The sequence below is a fragment of the Lagenorhynchus albirostris genome, chromosome 2 (assembly GCF_949774975.1).
Source record: "Lagenorhynchus albirostris chromosome 2, mLagAlb1.1, whole genome shotgun sequence".
NCBI classification, from domain to species: Eukaryota; Metazoa; Chordata; class Mammalia; order Artiodactyla; family Delphinidae; genus Lagenorhynchus; species Lagenorhynchus albirostris.
The window spans coordinates 165,485,524-165,508,521 of record NC_083096.1 but is presented as its reverse complement, the minus strand read 5'-3'; the positions used below and the strand labels follow the sequence as shown (position 1 = coordinate 165,508,521).

The 22,998-nt window shown below is 47.0% G+C and overlaps 1 protein-coding gene across 5 annotated transcripts in view; it reads left to right on the top strand.

Moving 5' to 3' along the window:
• The first annotated feature begins 3,379 nt into the window (after window positions 1-3,379).
• Window positions 3,380-22,998, top strand: part of ARID1A (AT-rich interaction domain 1A) — a 70,435-nt gene continuing 50,816 nt past the window's right edge. For all 5 annotated transcript variants that reach the window (XM_060140953.1, XM_060140950.1, XM_060140952.1 and 2 more), the window contains exon 1: window positions 3,380-4,884. In XM_060140953.1, coding sequence (XP_059996936.1) covers window positions 3,745-4,884 — 1,140 coding nt within the window. In that variant the 5' untranslated portion in view covers window positions 3,380-3,744. The remainder of the gene's footprint in view (window positions 4,885-22,998) is intronic.

The following is a 22,998-nucleotide window of genomic DNA, read 5'->3' as shown; positions in this document are numbered from 1 at the left end:
TTCCACATTTTGCAGTTGACTGCGTGGATTTTAATAGGCTGTTCCCTTACTCTCGGGCCCAATCCATGCACACTGTGTAGCCAGATAAAATGAGAGCACATTTTCTGCCATTTTCAGTCGGTTTGTCCTGGCAGCCCTGCCCCCTTCCTTGGCTGCGGCAGCCGCGGGAGTTAATGCTGCGCGCAGAAAACTCCGCCTGATCCTCCGGGCCGGAGATCCAGTCCACGTTTGCCAGGTGCCGTGCGGTAGGGGACGGCGATAAGAACTCTCTTGTGACGGAGCGAGCGAGACTTTAGTCCGGTTTCCATGTCAACGATACAGTCCATATTTGCCATCAGGCTGTTGGTGGCAAAGGAGCTTTCGTGCGGGTAGCGCTGTCCTAGTCCTAGTTCTCCAATCGGCGCCGGGATTCCTGAGCTGCCTAGGTGTGGGGTTAAAAGGCAGGGGCCGTGGGGGAGAAAACTCCACCAGCGGGAGGACCCACAGCCCCAAACCCGGGTCTCGGAGCTTGGGCCGGCCACGTGCCCTGTTCCTCCCCTCCCCCCCTTTCCCGCAGCCATTACCCCTAGGGAAAGCTGATGGGCCAGTTTCTAAGAAAGTTCCCGTCAACTCGGGATAGTGATGTGGGGCTGTAAGGGTAGGGGTGGAAGAGGACCCTAAAGGATTTGAGATTAAAAAAAAAAAAGTGGGAAAGGAGAAATCCGACATTACTACCTCCTCCAACCCAGGTGGAGAGATTTTTTGCGCACTTTATTGCTAGACAAAAATGGTGGCTGTTTTCAAAACAGCCTGCCCACGTGTCGGACAGGGATTTTGGCACTTTCCAAATTTCACAGCCATTGAAGAAAGGGGATGAGGGCTTCCTCTGGAGACAAATTCATTCTGGCTTCCAGATTGTCACTGGGCTCCAGGTTTCTCATTATACTCCACCTCTGAGGGAAATGGCAGGGTAATTGCAGGTAAAAAATTCCTCATTTGTGTGCAGGACTCAGGACTGTTTGCCAGCTCAGAGGCAGTTGATTAAATAGCCAAGTCCATTTAAGAGGCAGCCTATAATCTGGTTTCTAGGACCTAATGCACCGGGCGAGTTGTTGCCCCTGAGGACTGTGAGTGAAAGGAGGGCACTGGTCCATTCCAGTCAGTCAGATCCTGGTAGGCCGGTTTGGTTCTTGGCTTGGGGGGAAAGAAAACACCAGTAGGAAGTTTTTGCTTTTTTAGTGTAAGATGCTCTTAGGTTTTCTTGGGGGTAAGAATGAGTTCAGGTTTTCGGAATTATTCACAGTGACCAGTGGCATGGCCAAAACTCCAGGGGCCTGCAGAATCTGGAAGTTCTAAGGTAATGGTTCTGTGGCCATGAAGTCTCCATTTACAGAATCTAAGGGGGAAAAAGGCTCTGGTGTCTAGTGACTAGCTGGCTTGGCCTCTCCCAACGCAGCCTTGGGCTTGGTGAGGAGCTGGAATCCCCTCTGGCTTTTGTAGCCTGTCATGTCAGAGCATTCCAAGTCAGCCAGAGGAGGAAAAGGCTGCTGCTGGGATTCGGTGGGGCCTGTGGATCTAGAATTTTCTATGTATGCCTGCAGCTCAACCAGCATCTCTTAGAATATAATGGTAAACTTTGATGATTCTTTACAGTGTAGGACAGAAAACAAATTTGGGTTGCATCTGTTTTCTAAGTGACCTCTTAGACTGCACCTTTTCTCTCTTTAAGGTGAAATAGTTTCCTCCATTTGGTCATCCCTTTTCTGCAGTGGTTTCTTTGAACACTTAGGTTCCTCCAGTCCCTGAAGCCTCTTCTGTGATCTGTTTACAGTTTTACAGGTACTGTCTTTGGAGACTGGGGCTCTTGGTCATTGTGGGCAAAGGTGGGGCTTGTGTTCTCCCGCTAGAAGGCTGTCATATGCCCTCAAAGTAGCTTCAGTGGTGACTATTTTAAGTCAGTGTTGAGATGACCAGCTTTGATCTCAAACCCATTCTGATCACATTGTTGAATATGGCACAACTTGACCACTGTTTTTTTTTTTTTAATTAATTAATTAAAAAATTTTTGTCTGCATTGGGTCTTCGTTGCTGAGCACGGGCTTCCTCTAGTTGCCGTGAGTGGGGGCTACTCTTTGTTGCAGTGCGCGGGCTTCTCATTGCTGTGGCTTCTCCTGTTGTGGAGCACGGGTTCTAGGCACGCGGGCTTCAGTAGTTGTGGCTCACGGGTGTAGCTGCTCCGCGGCATGTGGGATCTTGCCCGGTCAGGGCTCAAACCTGTGTCCCCTGCATTGGCAGGCGGATTCTTAACCACTGTGCCACCAGGGAAGCCCGTGACCACTGTTTTTTGTTTGTTTTTAATGCTAAGTAGTTAGGGGCAGCTGTGGGGACTCTGCTGCTTTTTAAAGCCACCCTCCTCTGCTCTGACTTTAAGTGACAGGGCAGTCCCCTACACTCTGTCTTGATTCTGTAAAATGGAGATAATAGACCTCATGCCCCCAGGGCCTTGTGAGGACTGGCTAATGAGGGCAGAGGAGTGGGAAAACGGAAAGTCTAAAACAATGATCTGTCATTCCATGCAGCTTGCAAAGGGGATAAACTGTAAGGCTCAGCTGGTTCTTTGGAGCGGGTTTGTAAAAGGTTTTGAAGAAGAAAAGTGCTGTAGAGGTGCTAAGTAGCAGCCAAGAGACCAGGCCCGCTGCCAGGGGGGTCAGGCCTGGGCCGAGGCGGCCGCGGTCTCGGGCTCAGGCCAATTTTGCAGCCCCAAGTAAACTTCACGGTTGCCCGCTCCCCTACGCGCGGCCTGGAGGGGACCGACCTGGGTAGGAACGCCAGGAGGGAGGCGGCGGAGGCTCCGGAGAGGCGCGAGCTCCGGGCCGGGTTTTCCCCGAAGCCTTCGGCGGCGGCGCTGCCGAGCGAAAGCGGCAGAGGGCCTGCCGCCGCCGCGGCTGGTTCTCTCCCCTCCTCCTTTGTGAAGGGACGGGAGCGAGTCCGTTCCACGGCCTGCGCCCGCTCCGCGCTCCGCTCCGGGTTTGCCAGGCGGCCGCGACGGCGCTGGGTAAAATGGCAGTGCTGAGCCTCGTGTCGGAGTGAGGGGGACTCGGAGGAGAGTGGGGCGCTCTAGCCGCTCAGTCCGGCCGCCCGCCCGCCCGCTCGCCCGCTGCCGCGCAGCAACCTCAGCCCGCGCCGCGGCCGGGGAGGGGAGGCAGGGCGCCCGGCCCGGCCTACGCTCCGACTCTACCTCCCGGCGCCTGGGCTGCTGCCGCGCGCCCTCCAGCCCGCCCGTCCCGGGTCCCCCTCCCCCCGCTCCCTCCCTCCCTCCCTCCCCGCCCCCTCCCCCTCGCCTGCCTCCCTCCCTCCCTCCCTCCCTCCCTCCTCCTTTCTCCGGCAGCAGAAAGCGGAGAGTCACAGCGGGGCCAGGCCCTGGGGAGCGGAGCCTCCACCGCCCCCCTCATTCCCAGGCAAGGGCTTGGGGGGAATGAGCCGGGAGAGCCGGGTCCCGAGCCTACAGAGCCGGGAGCAGCTGAGCCGCCGGCGCCTCGGCCGCCGCCGCCGCCTCCTCCTCCTCCGCCGCCGCCAGCCCGGAGCCTGAGCCGGCGGGGCGGGGGGGAGAGGAGCGAGCGAGCGCAGCGCAGCAGCGGAGCCCCGCGAGGCCCGCCCGGGCGAGTGGGGAGGGCAGCCCGGGGGATTCGGCCCCGGGGCGGGGTGGGAGGGGGAAAGAAGACGAAGACAGGGCCGGGTCTCTCCGCGGACGAGACAGCGGGGATCATGGCCGCGCAGGTCGCCCCCGCCGCCGCCAGCAGCCTGGGCAACCCGCCGCCGCCGCCCTCGGAGCTGAAGAAAGCGGAGCAGCAGCAGCGGGAGGAGGCGGGGGGCGAGGCGGCGGCGGTAGCGGCCGAGCGCGGGGAAATGAAGGCAGCCGCCGGGCAGGAAAGCGAGGGCCCCGCCGTGGGGCCGCCGCAGCCACTGGGAAAAGAGCTGCAGGACGGGGCTGAGAGCAATGGGGGTGGCGGCGGCGGCGGAGCCGGCGGCGGTGGCGGGCCCGGCGCGGAGCCGGACCTGAAGAACTCGAACGGGAACGCGGGCCCTAGGCCCGCCCTGAACAATAACCTCACGGAGCCGCCCGGCGGCGGTGGTGGCGGCAGCAGCGACGGGGTGGGGGCGCCTCCTCACTCAGCCGCGGCCGCCTTGCCGCCCCCAGCCTACGGCTTCGGGCAACCCTACGGCCGGAGCCCGTCTGCCGTCGCCGCCGCGGCGGCCGCCGTCTTCCACCAACAACATGGCGGACAACAAAGCCCTGGCCTGGCAGCGCTGCAGAGCGGCGGCGGCGGCGGGGGCCTGGAGCCCTACGCGGGGCCCCAGCAGAACTCGCACGACCACGGCTTCCCCAACCACCAGTACAACTCCTACTACCCCAACCGCAGCGCCTACCCCCCGCCCCCCCAGGCCTACGCGCTGAGCTCCCCGAGAGGTGGCACTCCGGGGTCCGGCGCGGCGGCGGCCGCCGGCTCCAAGCCGCCTCCCTCCTCCAGCGCCTCCGCCTCCTCGTCGTCTTCGTCCTTCGCTCAGCAGCGCTTCGGGGCCATGGGGGGAGGCGGCCCCACAGCGGCCGGAGGGGGAACCCCTCAGCCCACCGCCACCCCCACCCTCAACCAACTGCTCACGTCGCCCAGCTCGGCCCGGGGCTACCAGGGCTACCCCGGGGGCGACTACGGCGGCGGGCCCCAGGACGGGGGCGCCGGCAAGGGCCCGGCGGACATGGCCTCGCAGTGCTGGGGGGCTGCTGCTGCTGCGGCGGCGGCGGCGGCGGCGGCCGCCTCGGGAGGAGCCCAACAAAGGAGCCACCACGCGCCCATGAGCCCCGGGAGCAGCGGCGGCGGGGGTCAGCCGCTCGCCCGGACCCCGCAGGTACACGGCTGAGTGGGGAGGGGGCTGGGGCGAGCGGGGTCCTGGGAGTGGGGGGCGGCGGCGGGGAGCAGGCCACAGCCGTGGGCTACCCCCAGTCCGGGGCCCCCACTGCTGGGGAGCTGCCATTGTCTCGCTCTTCCCTCTTAAAATGGCTGCCTGTCTGCCTTACTCTCTTTCCCTCTTTCAGCCTTTGTGTGGGGCTTTCCCTGAGGTGTCTGCTCCCCTTCTCCCTCTACCCTGGTCCCTTCCAGCTCTGGGAGTTTTCCAGGGGGTGCGAAGCAGAGTGTGCGGGAAAGGGCCCGGCCCGGGGTGACGGGGTGCTGGGGAGTCAGGTTAGGGGTATAGGCAGTGCTAGGAGGTCTGGAGTTGAGTGAACAGTTATTTGCTCACCTGCCGCTCCTCTCTGCTCCTCCCCCCACCGCCCACCTTTTTCTAGGCCGGTCCCCATCTGTGTTTTCAAGGAGGGGCCCCTCGGGCTCGGGGGGACCTCGAGGGAGGGCAGGGGCCTGCTTGGGAGCAGCTAGAGGCCGGCTGCGGTCCATCCAGGGCAGCCCGGGCCGTCTCCTGTCTTAGTCTCCGTCGGCCCAGTGGCCTGGGCTTCTCCCTGGAAGTGCTGGTAAACAGCTGAGTGATTGGAGTAGTAAGTGCAGATTGCTTTGGTTTGGGATTTGAATTATGGAGGTAAAATCCTTCTGTCAAAGCCAGGAGACAGTTGGTCTTAGGTTGACATCCTATCTGTGATCTGATTGGCTCCCCATCTCCTGCTCTTGGCCATTTATAATTGCCTCTGATGTAATGGTACAACAATCCTGATGAGCTCATAAACTTTTACACTCTGCTTTTCTGCCAGTGATAACCCAAACCATCGCTGCCACTATCTGCCTTTTATTCCAGAGCTGAAATTGGCTGTGACCTTGAGGAGGGAGGTTTAAGCAGCAATACTGTATCAGCAGGAGCAGAGTCCCAGACAGGCTGCCCTTGTTACATTGTGCCCGAAACAAAAGAGGAGGCAGTGGCATTTTGCTTGTACCTTGGATTTATTTTGCTTGTTATGTTTTATGCAGACTGAAATAGATTCTGTGTTGTTAGAACAGTAGCTGAGTTTTTCTCTACAATGGGTTTGCTGTTTGTTTTGGTTTTGTGACTTTCCTGATGGTATAAATGACTTCTTTGATGGCTCTGAAGATGCGTTTGTCTTGAGTAATTTTGACCCTGTTCGCTTTGCAGAACTGAAATTATTTTACTGACCTTTTTATTGAGTGGCAAATGTGGGATCTTTATCAGAGGGAGTAGGAAAAAACTTTGAGAACTGAAAGCTTTCTGAAAGAGAATTTCATATTTAGGTGTTCTGTTTTAAGGAAGGCTGGCCTCATTATTTGTTTACATGTTAACACTTTCTTTTGTTAATTGAACTTGGGGAGAGCAGATCAATTTAAAGGGAAGGACATCTTTTTTGATCTTGAGAGGGGCTGTTTCTTAAAGGCTTGGTTGGTGAAATTTATCATTTGTTCCTGGAAATATCAAAAAGCCTAGTTTTCTATTTTGTCATCATTCATTTTACAGCTTTGAAATAGAGGTCAACCAGTTTTTTTCTTTGCATTTTAAGTTCCATTTATTTCTGTCTTCCAAGATAACAAAGATATGACCTACAATGATACTTAAGACTTGCTTAGAAATTACAACTTTTAGGTGTGTTTTTATGTATTCTGTTTTATTTTGCTCTTCCTCTTCATCATGTTCTGTCTTCAGTGCTTTGGCCACGAATATTGGGTATTCTTTGGAGTCATCTATCTTTTCAAAGCAGAAAAAAGTCTTCCTTCATGTCTGCCCCTCTCCTAGCAGTACCCAGTTGTACCTTTGTCCTATGAGATTTTGTTCACTTCGGCGGCCTAATTAGATGTATTCCCTCCCCATCTTAGAACTGCTTTTCTACCCTTACGTTGAGCTGGGAATTTTGAAAATATTTATGTCAGGTAGCAGGTTTAGAGGTCTGTGCCTTGACTCCGTGTCTTCCATGATGTTCTACATCTGGGCAAGAAATAGGGGAATTTTAAATTAGATTCCTAGTGTCTGGAGGAGAAATTTTGTCTTAGAACATCTTCTCTCTGGGTCATTCTGTAGTTTATCTCTTTCCCCTCATTTTTTCCCTTTTGGGGGTGAGGGGGAAAGGAGGCTAAGTAATTTACTATTCTTAAACCGTTAGATGAAATAATTTGGGGTAAGTCAAGGCTCATTTAAAAACAAAAATTAATTTGAATTCTTTCAGCTTGGGGATATTCAAGCAAATTCTTTTTTTTTTTGGTAAAACCAATTTTTGCCGTATAGTAATTTCTGTTTTTCAGTCATTAAACAAATATTTGAGCACTTTCTATGTACTAGGCACTATGTTCTGTTCTGGATAAATGGTAGGAAAGTAGATACAGTCCCTGTTTGGAAGCTTGTCTGTGCTGCCTTTGTGCGAATTTTCTTATTCCCTTTTAACATTAACAGGCCTAGCACTTCACACAACATAGATTTCTGTCGGATTTCAGTTCAGTTGCCTGTTCTCCTGAGACCCAGAGCATGGGCTGGTGAGCATTCACTTGTAGAAGAGACCGTGCAACTTCCAGTTTTGTGGGTTGTTTCAGGTGTGTCATCTAGATGAAGGTTGTAGGTGGGTAGATTTCGTTCTGAATTCCTTTTTGCTACTTAAGGATAAACTACTTGTCAGACCATGATGCCTATTCTTATGCATTCTTAAATAATAAGATCTTGGTTTGTTCTCTTCTTTCCCTAACTCAGTCTTGAATTAAGAGTTGTTTGCAAGTGTTTCACTTTGTTATAAGGCAGAAACTAACACACCATTGTAAAGCAATTATACTGTAATAAAGATGTTAAAAAAAAGTTTTTTGCAGGGACTTGATTAACAGAGTTAAGGTGGTAATGTTCATTTGACTCTGAATCTTTATGGAATAAAGATTAGGTATGTGTGTGTATTGTGGCTCTGTCTTTTTCACAGGAGCTGGTTGGATCCCATCAAACAAACTTTTCCTTTATGCCTTTCCATAAGTAGTATTGTATCTCAAGGTGTTGAATCCTGCTACTGATGAAATACTTTTCAGTCACCTATGTTCTTGAACCTCGTGTAAAGCTTTTTTTTTTTAGCTGTAGTACCTTGAACTGGTAGACTACGCTCATCAAAGTAAAAAATCCAATAGAATATGTAGTCCAGGATCAAGGTGGATTTGATTGTAGAAGCTTGGCTGTTAGTTCCTGCTATGGAAATATCAAATGATATTTCCGACTCCTGGGAAACAAATACAGGAATCCTGGGCTTATGGGAATGCTTACTGGCAGAAATTCTGGGCTGGCTGAAACACAGGACTCTTGGAGCTCTCTCAAGTAGGAGGGATCAGGAAAACCACACTGAGGCGGCACTTAGTTGTGAGGGCTTCATGTTTCTCTGCTTTCCATGAGAGAACTGGGCTGATGAAGGTTGGGATGATGGTGAGAGAAGAGAGAAAGCAGTCAGGACCAAGGCTGGCTTCTTTGTATTGGGCCCTGTGGGGATTTTTTAAGGTTCCTTCCCTTGTGTGTGGCACAGAGTAACCATGACAAGTGGCACCTGCTGTAACAAGATGATTTGGATTGCATTAAATATTCATATGTTAGATTGACTCCTGTAGGGTGTGAAGTCTACAGTCACTCTTTTGCAAAGTTAGCGAACCTTTATGTATGTATGTATGTATATATTTATGGCTGCGTTGGTCTGCGTACGGGCTTTCTCTAGTTGCGGCAAGCAGGGGCTACACTTCCTTGCGGTGTGTGGGCTTCTCATTTCAGTGGCTTCTCTTGCTGTGGAGCACACGCTCTAGGTGCTCGGGCTTCAGTAGTTGCAGCACGCGGGCTCTAGAGCGCAGGCTCGGTAGTTCTGGCTCACAGGCTTGGTTGCCCCATGGCATGTGGGATCTTCCTGGACCAGGGATTGAAGCTATGTCTCCTGCATCGGCAGGCGGATTCTTAACCACTGCGCCCCAGGGAAGTCCCAGTGAACCTTTTTTAAAACGTGGAAATAAGCTAACAAAGTAATGGTCAGGGTCTTTTCCCATTCCCATCCCCCAAAAGTTTGTATTGATTGGCTTCAAATCCCAAAATTCTAGAAGCAACTGAAGCATGCAAATATGGCTAAAATATGGCATTCAAAATAAATTGGCACTAAATAGTTCTTTCCTGCCAGTGAGATGGGATGATACCTTGGTCTCTGAAATGGAGTCCTGATTCCCTTGGCTTTCATTTCTGGGTTTTTCCCTGTTTAGATTGGTCATTATCATTACTGATGTGCATCGAGTTGTGTGTGGTATAGTAGTGAGCAGTAAAGAGTGCAGGACTCAGAAGGAAGAGGAGCTTTGGTTCCACATGCAGCTCTGGATTAAGCTGTGTGACTTTGGGCAGGGCATTTGCCTTCTCTGTTTCATTTTCTCTTCGCTGGTAAAGCGAAGCTGGTGAACTGCATAACCTTCTCTGATGCTACACATCTGTCTGTGCTTCCATACCTGGCTTGTTAGGAGGGCAGCTTCTTCCTGTACCTTTTTCAACAGGGATCCTGAGACCATCTTTCTTTCCCTGGGCTCAAGGAATTCAAGTCTGTTTTCTCTTGAGGACTTACAGGAACAAGCTCTAAATAGTTGGGTGCCACTGTGGTCTGTGGCCCTTCACAGAAAAAGCCCTACCAGATTGTTTTGCTTTGAGACTGTTAATCTGGTTGTCATTAGTCATTCCACCTGGCTGGTGGTATTAATACACTAAACAGTAATTGAAAAATTAGAGTTCATTAGAGCAAGACTTGAAAAATAGTTCCTTCAGAATCTCCATGAGGGGATTTTGGGTAGATTAGGGAGGGGGTGAGGAGTGGATATTCATAAATTCAGCATTAACACTGTTTCTTTGGTTGGGGGTGGATAGGAAGGTGGGGAGAGGTAGTATTAAGCTCTCCAGACTCTTCTGGTGTTTGGGCAGGTCTAGGTCTGGTTTGGGCAGTTGGTTGTAATCTGAGTGCCTGAACTTGCCCTGTAAGTTTTGCTGAGAGAGGAGCAAAAGTTCCTGAGACTGGAACAGGAACAGGAAAAGCTAAGCGTCTCAGGGTCAGCTTCATAGGTGTATTGCCATTTCTCATACCCCTGTTGTTTTTTTAAAACTATGTTGTGTGGTTTGCAGTTGGTCCTGGAAATGCTGTTCATTCGGCTGTTCTCCAGTATACCAGAATTTCCAATTTTTCTCCTCCTGGTTTAGTAGTTAAAAAGTGTAATTTAGGCATCTTAGAGGTGTGCTAGAAGGAAGCTTCCCTTTATGAAAGAGGGAAAAAGGTGGAGGGAAAGGTGTTTGATAATTCTTTGCTTGACACAGCAGCTTCTTCTCTCTGAAGGAGCCAAGTGTTTCAGAGCTTTGTGTAAATACTTGCTGAGCTGTCAATATGTACCCAGGAGGTTTCTATAGTAAGATGTAAACGGCTCTATAGAATGTTTGACAGGCAAATTAATAAACAGTGTTCAAGCAAAGATAATGCTAGTTTCTTCTCACGTGGTGGAATAAAATAACATTGGAGAAAAAGACTTGGGGGTAGGGAAGAGAGGGTAATGCTGGAGGGTAGAGGTGGGGGTGGAGAGCATGGAGATGAGAAGAAATGACGTAAAAGAGGTTTGAAGTGAAAAGAGGATGCCCTGGAAGAGAAACCTCCCTGGTTCTGGCTCCATGCTGAGTTCAGGGCACGTGGAGCCCTGTTTAAAATCGGTTGCAGTTTCAGAGTGAAAATAAACAGAAGTTTGGAAAGAAGGTCCTAAGTTTCAGTTAGTGAACTAAGTGTGCTCCTAAAGCTTGCTTTATGAGACTGTGAGTTTTAAATTTAAAGCATTGTTCTTTCAGAACGTTTCTGTAGTTTGGTGAGATGTTTTTAGGGTTGGGTTTGCATTTTTGGAATACCAAAAAGGAAAAAAAAGATACTACTACTTCAGTGCTGTCCTCAGCCTCTGTTCTGCTTTGGCTCGCAGGATTATAAGCCCACTCCTCCAAGGGCCAGGTTTAATTTTTTTAAATTAATTAATTAATTATTTTTTGGCTGCATTGGGTCTCCGTTGCTGCGTGCGGGCTTTCTCTAGTTGTGGTGAGAGGGGGCTACTCTTCATTGTGGTGCGTGGGCTTCTCACTGTAGTGGCTTCTCTTGTTAGGGAGCACGGGCTCTAGGCGCACGGGCTTCAGTAGTTGTGGCACGTGGGCTCAGTAGTTGTGGCTCACGGGCTTAGTTGCACCAGGCTTAGTGGGATCTTCCTGGACCAGGGCTCGAACGCGTGTCCCCTCCTGCATTGGCAGGCAATTTTTAACCACTGTGCCACCAGGGAAGCCCGGGCTGGGTTTAATTTATATAGCTTTTACTGGACTCCTGTGCATCACTTGTTTTTTGTTTGTTTGTTCTTGTTTTTGTTTTTGTTTGCGGTACGCGGGCCTCTCTCTGCTGTGGCCTCTCCCGCTGCAGAGCGCAGGCTCAGCGGCCATGGCTCACAGACCCAGCCGCTCCGCGGCATGTGGGATCCTCCTGGACCGGGGCATGAACCCGTGTCCCCTGCATCGGCAGGCGGACTCTCAACCACTGCGCCACCAGGGAATCCCCATCACTTATTTTTATATTAAAATTAATGCCCCAGGTTCCTGGGTCATTACAGTGTTTGCGGACTCGCTAAGTCCTGCCTGAAGGGTTATGTGAGTAGATTCAATCTTTGTTTTTAAAATTGCCATTTTAGGATTAAAAACGTTTCTGGTTCTTCTGGTGAAACATTCTTTTTATGGAGGAGGAGGTATTTTAGAAGTGTTTTATCTGTCTGCCTGTCGTACTCTCCCTTGGTAGCCTTGTGAGATGACCGGATTTACTTTCTCAAAGTCTCTTTTTAAACGTAATCCACTGACTCTGACACCAGTGTTCTTCACAAGAAGTGTTTTTTAGACCAGAGTCCTGGAAGTGCCTTTTTGACTCAGCATAGTAGTAGGGAGTATGAATGTAATTATGGCCCTGACCATAATTTTTAGTTAGGTTCAGCTAACTTACCAAAGGCTATCAGCTTGTTTTAAAACAAGATACAAAAACTTGGATTGACACTGACATTGATTGCCCAGGGCTTTCCCCAGTATGGTGGTAGGGAGGGTATTAGAACTTCAGGCTTGTTGCTGAGAGCATGATTTCTAGCTCAGGGGGGTCTGGAGATTCAAATGGGGGTGGGATGTAGCTCTTTGTGAACATACCTACTAGATACTAGGGAGGGACTTAAAAGATAGAGGCAATATCTGCTTCAGAAGAATTTAGTTTTCTTGGGAAACATGCTTATGTGTACACATTTGGAAAACTCGCAAAGCAGGGTTTTACAAATGGATACAGACCAAACTAAGTGTATGGGCTGAAGGAATCTGAGAATAAGGAGCAATCACATTTGGGCAGAGTAAACCTGGGACAGCTTTCCAGAGGCAGTGATTTGTGAAGTTAAATGTCCAAGAAGGGGAAAGTTAAAATATTAATTTGCTTTTTCATAATGCTACTCTGAGTTTCATGGGCTTTATAGAATTCAAGTTACACATCCATTCCCAGACCTGTAGTTGTCTGATTCTGGTGACTTTGAGAATTTGGACTGTAACCAGTTCCATGAAAGAGAGTGGTTTCAGGGTCTTAGTGGTTCCTGTGGTTATGTGGGGCCTTTAGTACAACCTGCCAAGTTCTTGGCTAGTTCAGAGGCTGTTTTGTAGTAATTTTGGGTTTGGAAGTTTGTGTCACCTTCAGAGTTGTGTGCCCTGGACAACTCTACAGTGATAGTCGTTCAACTTTGGTTAGAGAGCCTGAGTTTTTTCTTTTTCGGCAAAGTTAATTGACCTTTCTTAAAACAGGAGCCATGAGGTACCTGTCTGGACTCAGGCTGCTGCTGTTTCTGAAGGTTTGGGAGCTGTGCTCAAGCTGAGGGTTTTTGGGTGGGTAAGCCTGCACATATGCAGTTTGCCCATCTGTTCACAGAAATGGCCTTTAATATTGTTTTTGATTAGGTTGGCTGTGGCCAAGAAGCTCATAAATGCTGCAAACACATGCTTATTCCTTATGGGAGCCTCTGAAATGTAGTGATTTTGGTTTCTCTTTACCTGCTAGTCCATGTGTGATTGGATCACATGTGATTTCTGGCACTTTTCAAATGGTAAGTGGATGCTTAACAACTGAAGATGCATGGAGTGTCCAGTACCAGGCTACTACAGTGCTTCCACCTGGAAGAGGAGGGTAGGTTACACTGTTCCAGTATAAAGATATGGAGTCTTGAATACAGATTCTAGTTTGGAAATATCTCTTCCACCATCTTTACCTTGCCATTCTGGCATTTTGCGAAAGTGAGTTTCCAGTAACTCAGAATTGGGCACAGTGGTTCCCGCAAGTGTGTAGGGGCTTGAGATGAACTCCTTAGTCAGTCCAGGTTTTAAGAATCCAAGTTGGGGTGAATGTTGACTTAACTGCCTTGAGTATTCTTCCCTGAACTTGCTCTTCCCCCTATTTAAATGGATGGCATTAGTATTTATTGCATTTGAAGGGACATCTGAGTGAACTTTTATTTTTGTTAGTCATTTGTGCATACTAGAAGATGGTCTTGGGACAGGTTGAGTCTGTATTTCCCAGTGGCTTCTGCATTTTCTAAGGGTGGACTGCAGTGGGAAGAAGTCTAATGCCAAGAATGCATTCCAACATGCTGCAGAGTAGGAAATTTGATCCCTAAAATGTTGACTTAGTGTTGGTTATGGTACATATTAGAAATCACTCAGTAATCCAGGACAGATTTTTGTCGTCCTCCAGGAAGTTAATGTTGGTATGAAATACTAAGGGGCTTTGGGCACTGGGCTATGCGCTCTGCAGGCCCAGAGTGCTGCTTGAATATGAAGAGGAAATGTGCCATGTGCTTTTTTTTTTCTCTTTTGCATTTGGGCTTCCTTATGGCTTCATTGCTTCTGGGTTCGTAAGTCTGCAATGTTAGGTATTAGACTTCCTCCTCCCTTGGCACTGGCACGTTCATGATTTTTTTGTGGCTCATCACCAGCAGCCAAGATTTTTGTATGCTTTTCCCTCTTAAACTTGTTAGCTTTCAGCTTGCTTGTTTATAGACGTCTCTGTTAAAAGGAACTCCCCCCTCAAGATCTAGCACCAGCATGACGGCAGCAGGGGAATTTAGGGATTGGTGTGATATTTGAAAACCCATTTGCTGTGTGCTTAGTGTCTTTATTTTGCCTCCTGTTTTCCTTGAGGTCACAACTTGCATGAGTGCATCTGGGTCCAGCTGTTTATTCTCAACTGACTGGTGCCTGGTGTACTTTGACTTTAAGAAGAGTGTGAGTTCAGCCACGTGGTAGAGGATTAAAGGCTACATCGTGCTGGGTGCTTCCTTTAAGAGGAAACAGATATGTCTTTGGGCTCTTCTTGCCCAGTGATTTCCTCTCTCTCTTGGGTAGACCTTATTACAGCTTTCTGTTGTTCTTAGAGAACAAATCACCTGAGCAGAATGCTGGGAATTGGTTGCTCTTTGTTACTACATCTTTTCTGGTGAATACAGATGGCTTTCTCTCTTGCCTTTTGGACAAGATTCTGTTCTGGTTGGAAGGTGATGGAGTTTCATGGCATTAGTTTAGGAGTGTGAAACTCTTGATTCACATTTGGATAACCTGCCTTTTGTTTCCAGACTTCTAACTTTTTACCTGTTTAGGAATCTGGGCTGCCAAAGATATTAATAAGGATTTGGGGATCAATTCTATAGGTAGTTTGTCCACAACTTTGTCCTGGGCCAGGGGTAGGCCAGGGACCTCACTGAGTTCCCTGTTTTCAAGTGATGGTGTGTTGGGGGTGAATATTAATGGTAATTACCATGTAGTTGAGTACTTGCTATGTGCCAAGCACTATGCTTGGGTCTCTCCATGAATTTCTTTATTTAATCTTCACAATCATGAGAGGTGGGTTCTAGAGTTATTCCTCCCACTTTACAGATGAGGAAGTAGAGTAAGAATGAGAAATTCGCCCTAGGACAAAAAACTAGTAAAAGGTAGAGTTTAGGTTTGAATCAAGGTTTGTCTGATTCTCCAGAGCTGTGTAACATTATAAAATACTAAGTTTGCTTCTCCAAAATAAATTATTCAAGCACTAGACCTTGTTGGGACATTATTTTTTGCAATAATCTAGAACTCTTTTTTTAAAAAAAACTATTTATTTAGGCTGTGCCAGGTCTTCATTGCGGCATGCGAGATCTTTAGTTGCAGCGTGCATGTGGGATCTAGTTCCCCGACCAGGGATGGAACCCGGGCCCCCTGCATTGGGAGCTCAGATTCTTGGCCACTGGACCACGAAGGAAGTCCCTAGAACTCTTAAATGGGGTGAAAGACTGAAAAGCCTTTAGTTACAGTTTGACATTATGCCTAGATTTCCGTCCCATCCATCTCTTCCATTTAGAATTTTATTTAGGTTTTTGATGAATGTCTGTATGATCCCGATGGTAAGAATTGGCAGGATTTGGTCCTTAGGCCCTTTTCTCTTTGAGAGTGGGGATAGAGGTAGGATTCAGGCTCAAAGATAGAGCCCTTCACTTTGACCTAAATGAGAGTAACTTGCATTATGAAAATATTTGCAGAGTGATTTTACTTTCTAGAACTTGGAGCACTCACTGGAGAGATGAGGATTATTGTCTTAATTTTCCACTTCAGGGAAGTGAACACGTAAAGGTTAAGTGCCTCACACAGTTTCATGTCAGAGTCAGCTCTAAAAGTGAGGTTTAAAGTTCCCTTAGGCTGTGTGACTTCAGGCAAGTCACTTCTCTGAATCTGTATCCTCAACTGTATGATAAGGAAAAATATCTACTTGCAGCTGTAGTAAACGTTAAATAACATATATGTAAGTATTACTTGTTATCCAATAAAATTCGAACACAGCTCCTAGTTGGTAGAGGCCCCTGCTTGAGAGGGGGATAGAATTGAATGGTTAAAGACAGACAGCATTAGTCTGTGCTGAATTAAAAGCTATCCCATAGTTTTTACCTGGGCCCATAGCATTTTTACCTGGGCCCTGTTTAGAAATGCAAATACTCATCCAGACGTACTGAATCCAAAACTCTGGCAGTATGTTTTAACAAGACCTCCAGGCCACTATAATGCACACTCAAGTTTGAGAACTACTGGATTTATGCTCAACTAGGCTACAGAATATATCTGAAATACCTGAGGGGCTTCTTCCACATTATACCAAAGGCTAATGTTTCAGATGTATCTGCCCTTCCCATGATGTTGAAAGTGTGTTATTGGTTGGAGAAAAGGTTAAAAGTGCTAGGGGTTGGGGGAGAAGAAAGAAAATACTTCTGAGATGGATCTTCTATACAGTAATGACACACTCTGTTTGTTTATAGGACCTGGGGACTCCCTGCCCTCCGTTTCTCTTTTAGCTCTTTGGTGGCGTAGCATGGGGATGGTTCTGATTTGATGAAGGTGGAAAAGCTCATTTTAGGGTGGTGGCCTCCAAGTATGACCAGTTGATAAAACTGCCCAAAAAAGTCGTTCTTGAAAATGCTCCTCAGAGGCTAGTATTTGAAACCTTAATTAAATGCCATGATATCCTTTCTGCTCGTTGATGGCCAGCTGATCTGAGAATCTGGTGGTCTCTGAGTAGACCATTCTTAATGACTTCCCTCTGTCTCTCATCCCCCACCCCTCAGTGCCCCAGTGGCCACCTTGAGTTTTGCTGTGATTCCTTTCCTTGTGTCCCTTGTTGTGAAGTCCTAGTAAATAAACCCTCTAAGAAGACTCCTGACAAGTTACCCCGTCTCTGAAGTGGATGAGGTCTCTTTGAGGAATGGACATTTGAGCCAAAACCTGTCCCTAGTTGTATGACTTAATAAGGATTGTGCTTGGCACAGAGATGGAAGTTACAGAAATGGTTAGATAATAAACATTAATAATGCAAAGACCAAGTGGAGAACCAGTGTTGTAGTTCATGGGGGCTTTCTGAAAACCTGATGTGGTTTCTGAATCCTTCCTATTAAAAACATGTTTCCTGTACCAGACCTCTTTTCCCTCCTGCCTGAGAAGGGAAGCTGTGATCACTGTGACCTGGCTGCGATGAAGGCAGAGGCTTCCAGGAGGCAGTATGCTGACAGTTTGATCTGTGATTTGATATTTTTATGTACAGACAATACTCTGGTAGTCATATGTTCCGTGTGTGTGTTTTTGTGTTCTAGACTCACTTTATCATCCCTCTGCCATTCAGCTTTATTTTCTCTCTGTTCTTGTTTTTTTCCTTTTTCATTCTTTCCTTTGGTTTCTAACTCTGTTAGTAGAATGCAAAGCACATGGAGACTTCAGTAGCTTTAACACACCAGAGCTGACAAAATGTCTTACGGGAACCGGAGAGGCAATTTATACCACTTTCAGATCAACATCGTTTCAGTGAAGATTCCTGGTATCTGCTTACCTCTGTTGGAATGGCCTGGCTAACTAGAGGCAGGACGTGTCTTTGTCTAATAAACTAAGAAACAGAAGTTTCCTAGATGATCTCTCCCTCTTCTCTTTTCTCACCTTATTGCCTTTGGTCTGGAGACTTTCTTAGCCCTCCTTAATCTGTTTTGGGGGTTCTGTTGGTCTAAGACAGATTTGTAACATTCTTGTTTTTCTTTCTAGTCTGTGATTTGAATCTTCTGCTTTCCCAGTGCAGCTTTGAATTGGCTTCTTTAAAACCCCTACATAAAACCTCAAGTGACCAATATGTGGTCTCATTATGGTATTTTGGGTTAAAATAAAATGAGATTGAGATTGCCTTATTCAAGGCACACAGAATTTCCCTTTGGTAAATGTGTTTGGGTGAGTGAACACAGCAATCTCAAAAGAGTGTATGAGCCAAAACAGACTTGGGGGGGGGTACGGATAAATATTAGCTAGATTTCCATAGCTTAGTGTGCCAAGTATTCATCCCAATTTGATTATACTGGCCACAGATAGCAGGAAAGACAGCTGGTAACTTTGGTCTAGTCTCATGCATTTCTCGTATAAATGATGAAGCCAGGGTCTTCAGTACACATTTGTGTGGACAGTGGTATAGAGGAGGGGAGGTTGGTACCAATGTACTTTTGGAGCTCTGAAAAGAATAGGAGAATCTATAGTACTCTATGGCTTTTCATTCAGGGAACTGCTGACCTTAAAAAAGCCTGAGGATTTGGAAGCATCTATAATCTTAATAAGGTAGGCTGTGCCCTTGGCCGTTCTTTAACTTATTTTATTGTGCTTGTTATAGTGGACATAGGGGGACCAAGGGAAAGGCTGGCATTTTTGGAAAGTGGTCCAGGGCAGCCCTAGGAATTAATGAAAGTGCCATGGCTGCTGCTTCTCAGTGTCTTTATCAAAATATAGTACTTGATTGGATTGATTACAATCAAAGCATGATGGCAAACAGATTCCCCTACTGCATGTGAATCAAGTTCCTACAGCTAAGTGATGTCACAGATACCTTTTTTAGTATAGAAGGAAAAACTTGGGCAGAATGTAAAACTGTGCACTTAGAGAAATTTAGAACCTTTTTATATGACCCATGCCAGACCAAGTCTGGAGTTACAGATAAAGTAAAAGGAACGGGGGAAAAGAGAGCTTTTTAAAGGAGAAGGCAAGGAGGCCTTGAAGTTTTCTGGCTAGAAGCAGTTTTTGCCTTTGCCTTTTTTGTCTATTTTTGAGCAGTTATCTGTAAAGCAATTTAACATATGGAAGAGGGAGTAGTATTTTAGAAACTAGGTCAAAAGAACTAGGTGTGATTTAGAAGTGTTGTCTTTACTGAAAAGTTGATATATACTCTCCTGGGTAAAGCTCTGTTTGAAAGGCTATGTGCCCCTTGCCTCTCCATGTATCCCTTAAGCGTACCATATCAATTCCTGATAAATAACAAATAGGTAGGGAAGAAAATGTCTAAACCTACTTAGTGCTTCATTCTTAACCTGCTCAGTTGGGCTGCGGTCCATCCACAATAAGGTCCATTCCCTAGTAGAAGCACCAAAGGATGGTTTGTGGGAGGAAATACTTTTTTCTGATGTCAACCCATAACACCTCGTGTGGGTAGTCAGGTCTGTATTTTGTTAAGTTTTTAATTATTAAGCATATACTGGAAGGCAGTATACCAACCTGTTTTCCTTGTATACCATCAGGTTTTCTTGGACTTTGATCATATGCCCCATTTCTCAAGAATTTTCAGGATAAGAACTTTTTTTTTTTAGCTCACTTAATTGTCCGGTCCTGTTACTGAAATATTGTCTAATTTAAAGCATACAATAGTTGGGACTTGCCAGTGTAAGAAATCTTGTGGCAAAACTTTTTTTGAAAAACCTGTGAGTACCTACCTACTATTTGGCAGTTGCTTACAGTAATGTAACAGCTACTTAAGGAGCTTCTACAATGTATCAGGCAACAGGATTCATAATGCCACGGAGTACTTTCTAGTAGGGAAAGATATAAATAAATAATCACAAATAACTATATAATTATAATTGTATTAATGCACTGGGGAAGTACTGCCTTCAGTAAATTATTTTCCAACTGTTTCATAAAGTAAATTTTTATTTATGATTACCTTGGCTAGTGGGTGACTTTGTACTGTTGAGCTCTTGGGATAGGTACCAGTCAGTTCTGATTCCCTTTCCCATCACTGCTCCAGGGTCAATTGTTACAGGAAATTCTCCATCTCAGACTGGACTTGTAATGGGCTAGAGTCCATTATTTCTCAGTGAGGCTCTTCTTTGTGTGGAGATGCATTGCAGGACATTTGGCATCCTGCTCCCCAGGTAATAAATGTCAGTAATACCACAGAATCGCTGTGATAACCTAAAAGGCACTTTCGTACATTGGTTTCCAAACACTTCTCAGGGGCTAGTATTGCCCTGGTTGAAAACCGTTGGGCTTTACTGTCAGGATTCTTGGAAGGAGCTATTGAACAAATTCCTTTGGGAGAACAGACTGAAAGTAGGTAGAGCTTGAGAACTGGACTGGTCAACCCTTTTGGTGTCTAACGTGTGTGTGTGTGTGTGTGTGTGTGTGTGAGTGTGTTTGTGTTTAAGTTTTCTTTATTTTTTTTTCTTTATTTTTTTTTTTGTGGTACGCGGGCCTCTCACCGTTGTGGCCTCTCCCGTTGCGGAGCACAGGCTCCAGACATGCAGGCTCAGCGGCCATGGCTCACATGCCCAGCCGCTCCGCATGTGGGATCTTCCCGGACTGGGGCACGAACCCGTGTCCCCTGCATTGGCAGGCGGACTCTCAACCACTGCGCCACCAGGGAAGCCCAAGTTTTCTTTATTTTTAAAAAATATTTATTTATTTTTGGCTGCATTGGGTCTTCGTTGCTGTACATGGGGGCTACTCTTCGTTGCAGTGCACCGAAGTTGTCTTATTGCGGTGGCTTCTCTTTGTTGCAGAGCACAGGCTCTAGGCATGTGGGCTCAGTAGTTGTGGTACACAGGCTTAGTTGCTCCGCGGCATGTGGGATCTTCCTGGATCAGGGCTCGAACCCATGTCCCCTGCATTGGCAAGTGAATTCTTTTTTTTTTCTTTTTTGCGGTACGCGGGCCTCTCACTGTTGTGGCCTCTCCCGTTGCGGAGCACAGGCTCCGGACGCGCAGGCTCAGCGGCCATGGCTCACGGGCCTAGCCGCTCCTCGGCATGTGGGATCTTCCCGGACCGGGGCACGAACCCGTGTCCCCTGCATCGGCAGGCGGACTCTTAACCACTGCGCCACCAGGGAAGCCCGGCAGGCGGATTCTTAACCGCTGCACCACCAGGGAAGTCCTGTAGTATTCTTGTTTTTTAAGTGGGTATTTTGAAACTGCTTTCAGCTCCATTCTGCTTTTTCTCCTATTGAGTATGGAGAGAGGGAAGTAATTTATTTGATTGTTAGTTAACTTCTAGTTGACCACTTTGGGTTTCTGGTCTTGAGTGTGTGGGACCAGACCTGGGTCTGGTTTCTAAGCTTTATTGCTTAGAAATTTGGGACTTGTGTAGGATGATAATAGCTAACATTTTGGGTGCTGGAGGAGATAGCAATCAAACACAGACACATACCTTGTATTCTAGCCTTGTAGCTTATACTAGTCTAGGATATAGACTTTAAACAAGATAAATAAGTAAACTTTAGCATATAGTATGCTTAGTGTTATGTGCTCAGGAGCAAAGTTAATCAGGGATCAACTATAAGAAGTGTGCAGGATTGAAATCTTAAATGGGTACACCAGGGGAGGCCAAAATGAAGTGATATTTGATGTGAGAGAGCTATACTAATACCTGAGAGAAGAAAGAGTATTCCAGGTGGAGAGATCAGTGAATACAAAGACTCTGAGGCTGGAGCATGTCCAGCTGGTTTGAAGAACAATGTTTTGTTTCGTTTTAATGTATTAACTTATTCAACCCTGAGGGTGTTACTACTGCCGTCTCTATTCTGTTGATGTAGAGACTGAGGGACAGAGAAGTTGAAGGCATTGTAGAGGCAGAGCTCTTAGGACTTACTGTGTTGAACCAAAGCATTTCCTCTCAGCATGAAAGAGGTTAGGAATTGCCAAGACCTCTAGAATTCCACTTTCTCTTTCACAGTCCCCTTTCTTTTCCTCTTTTAAAGTAGAAAAGTTTGTTTTACACACGGATGTCTACCTTCCCGGAGTTTATGTTCTAGTCTAGGATACAGACAGTGAACAAGGTAAATAAGTAAAGCATATAGTATTGTTAGTAATAGGTGGTCAGGTGAACAAGACAGTCGGGGATTAAGTATAAGAATTTGGGAAATCTTGGCTTTGAGAATGCTGCTTATTTGGGAATCTGAGGTCTGTTCCTAGTTTTTCTCTATTGGCCAGGCACTGCCCTCTTCAGACCATAGGTTGGCTAAGGAAGCTGAACGTGCATCTGAGTTCTAGGGTCATTCTGTGCTGGAGATGGGAGGAGATTTGGAGGGAGGCCATGCAGCCCAAATGCTCCCAGACTGGACATGAGAATTGCCTGAGGAGATTCCTGGCCCCATCCCAGAGCTGCTGATTCAGAATCTAGAGGGCGGGATTCAAGTGTGTAGCTGAAGAGGTTAGGTACAGCCTGATTAGTGCCTACCCCTCTCTCCCCAGTTGGTCAGAGAACTGGGATTGAAACTCAGGCATTCTCTTAGTCTAGTGTACTCTTTTCATCGTGTTGTAATGCTGTCTTACTCTTGAGATTAAAAAGTTGTAAACAAGGGGATGTTTAATTTTATCAAATGGCATTTCATTCTTGTTTAATCATTGTCTTGGGGCCTTACTGTTTTATATATTATATACCTGGGTTTTAAGTAGTACCTGAAGAATTCTTTCTCAAGAAGGTATGTGTCTTTCTTAGAGGCTTTTGTAATTCATTGGAAATTGGGAGAAATTGGTTAGCTAAGTTTGGTCTTCCGAAAAAGGGATCATCATTTTTGGAAGAGCACTTTCTCTTTGAAAGGTGGCTAATGAAAGTGCTCTGGATGAGAAGAACTTTATCATTTGTTGGGGAATTTATTACTTTAATGCTCTACTTGCTTTATTTGAAGAGCTCTTTCAGGACCCAGCGAAGAAATAAAGAAATGCCAGCCACCTGGTTGTGGTTTTTCTGTCACGCCTCTTCTGGGGGACAGCTGCGAGGTGGTTATTACGGTTGGCTCTCATAATTTATTTGAGTTTTGTGGAAGATTCAGTGACTTTTCCCCCTTTGGTCTCTTTTTTCTACCCTTAGTGAGTTTTTTTCTGATTTTCTGGTCTGGAAAGATGGAGCACAGTAGCCTAAATACCTCTGAGCCAGGGAGAGAGCCAGGCATCTTGTCTTGTTCTCTATCACATTAGAGACAGTGTGGGTTGGAAGGTCCTGAGTCTGTTGTCAGGTTGCAGCCCCTCCTAGGAGTTCGGTCAGCTTGATGCTTCAGGTCATGTCTTTGAAATGGGCTCTTACTTAAGGCTGAAAAGGGGAATGTGCCCTGATCTTCAAGAATCGTTTCTGTAAACAGAATGGGGTAGATAGAACTTTTAATTGACTTTGGGTTTTTTATTTATATTCAACTTGGACACTTATGGAACGTTGAAAGAA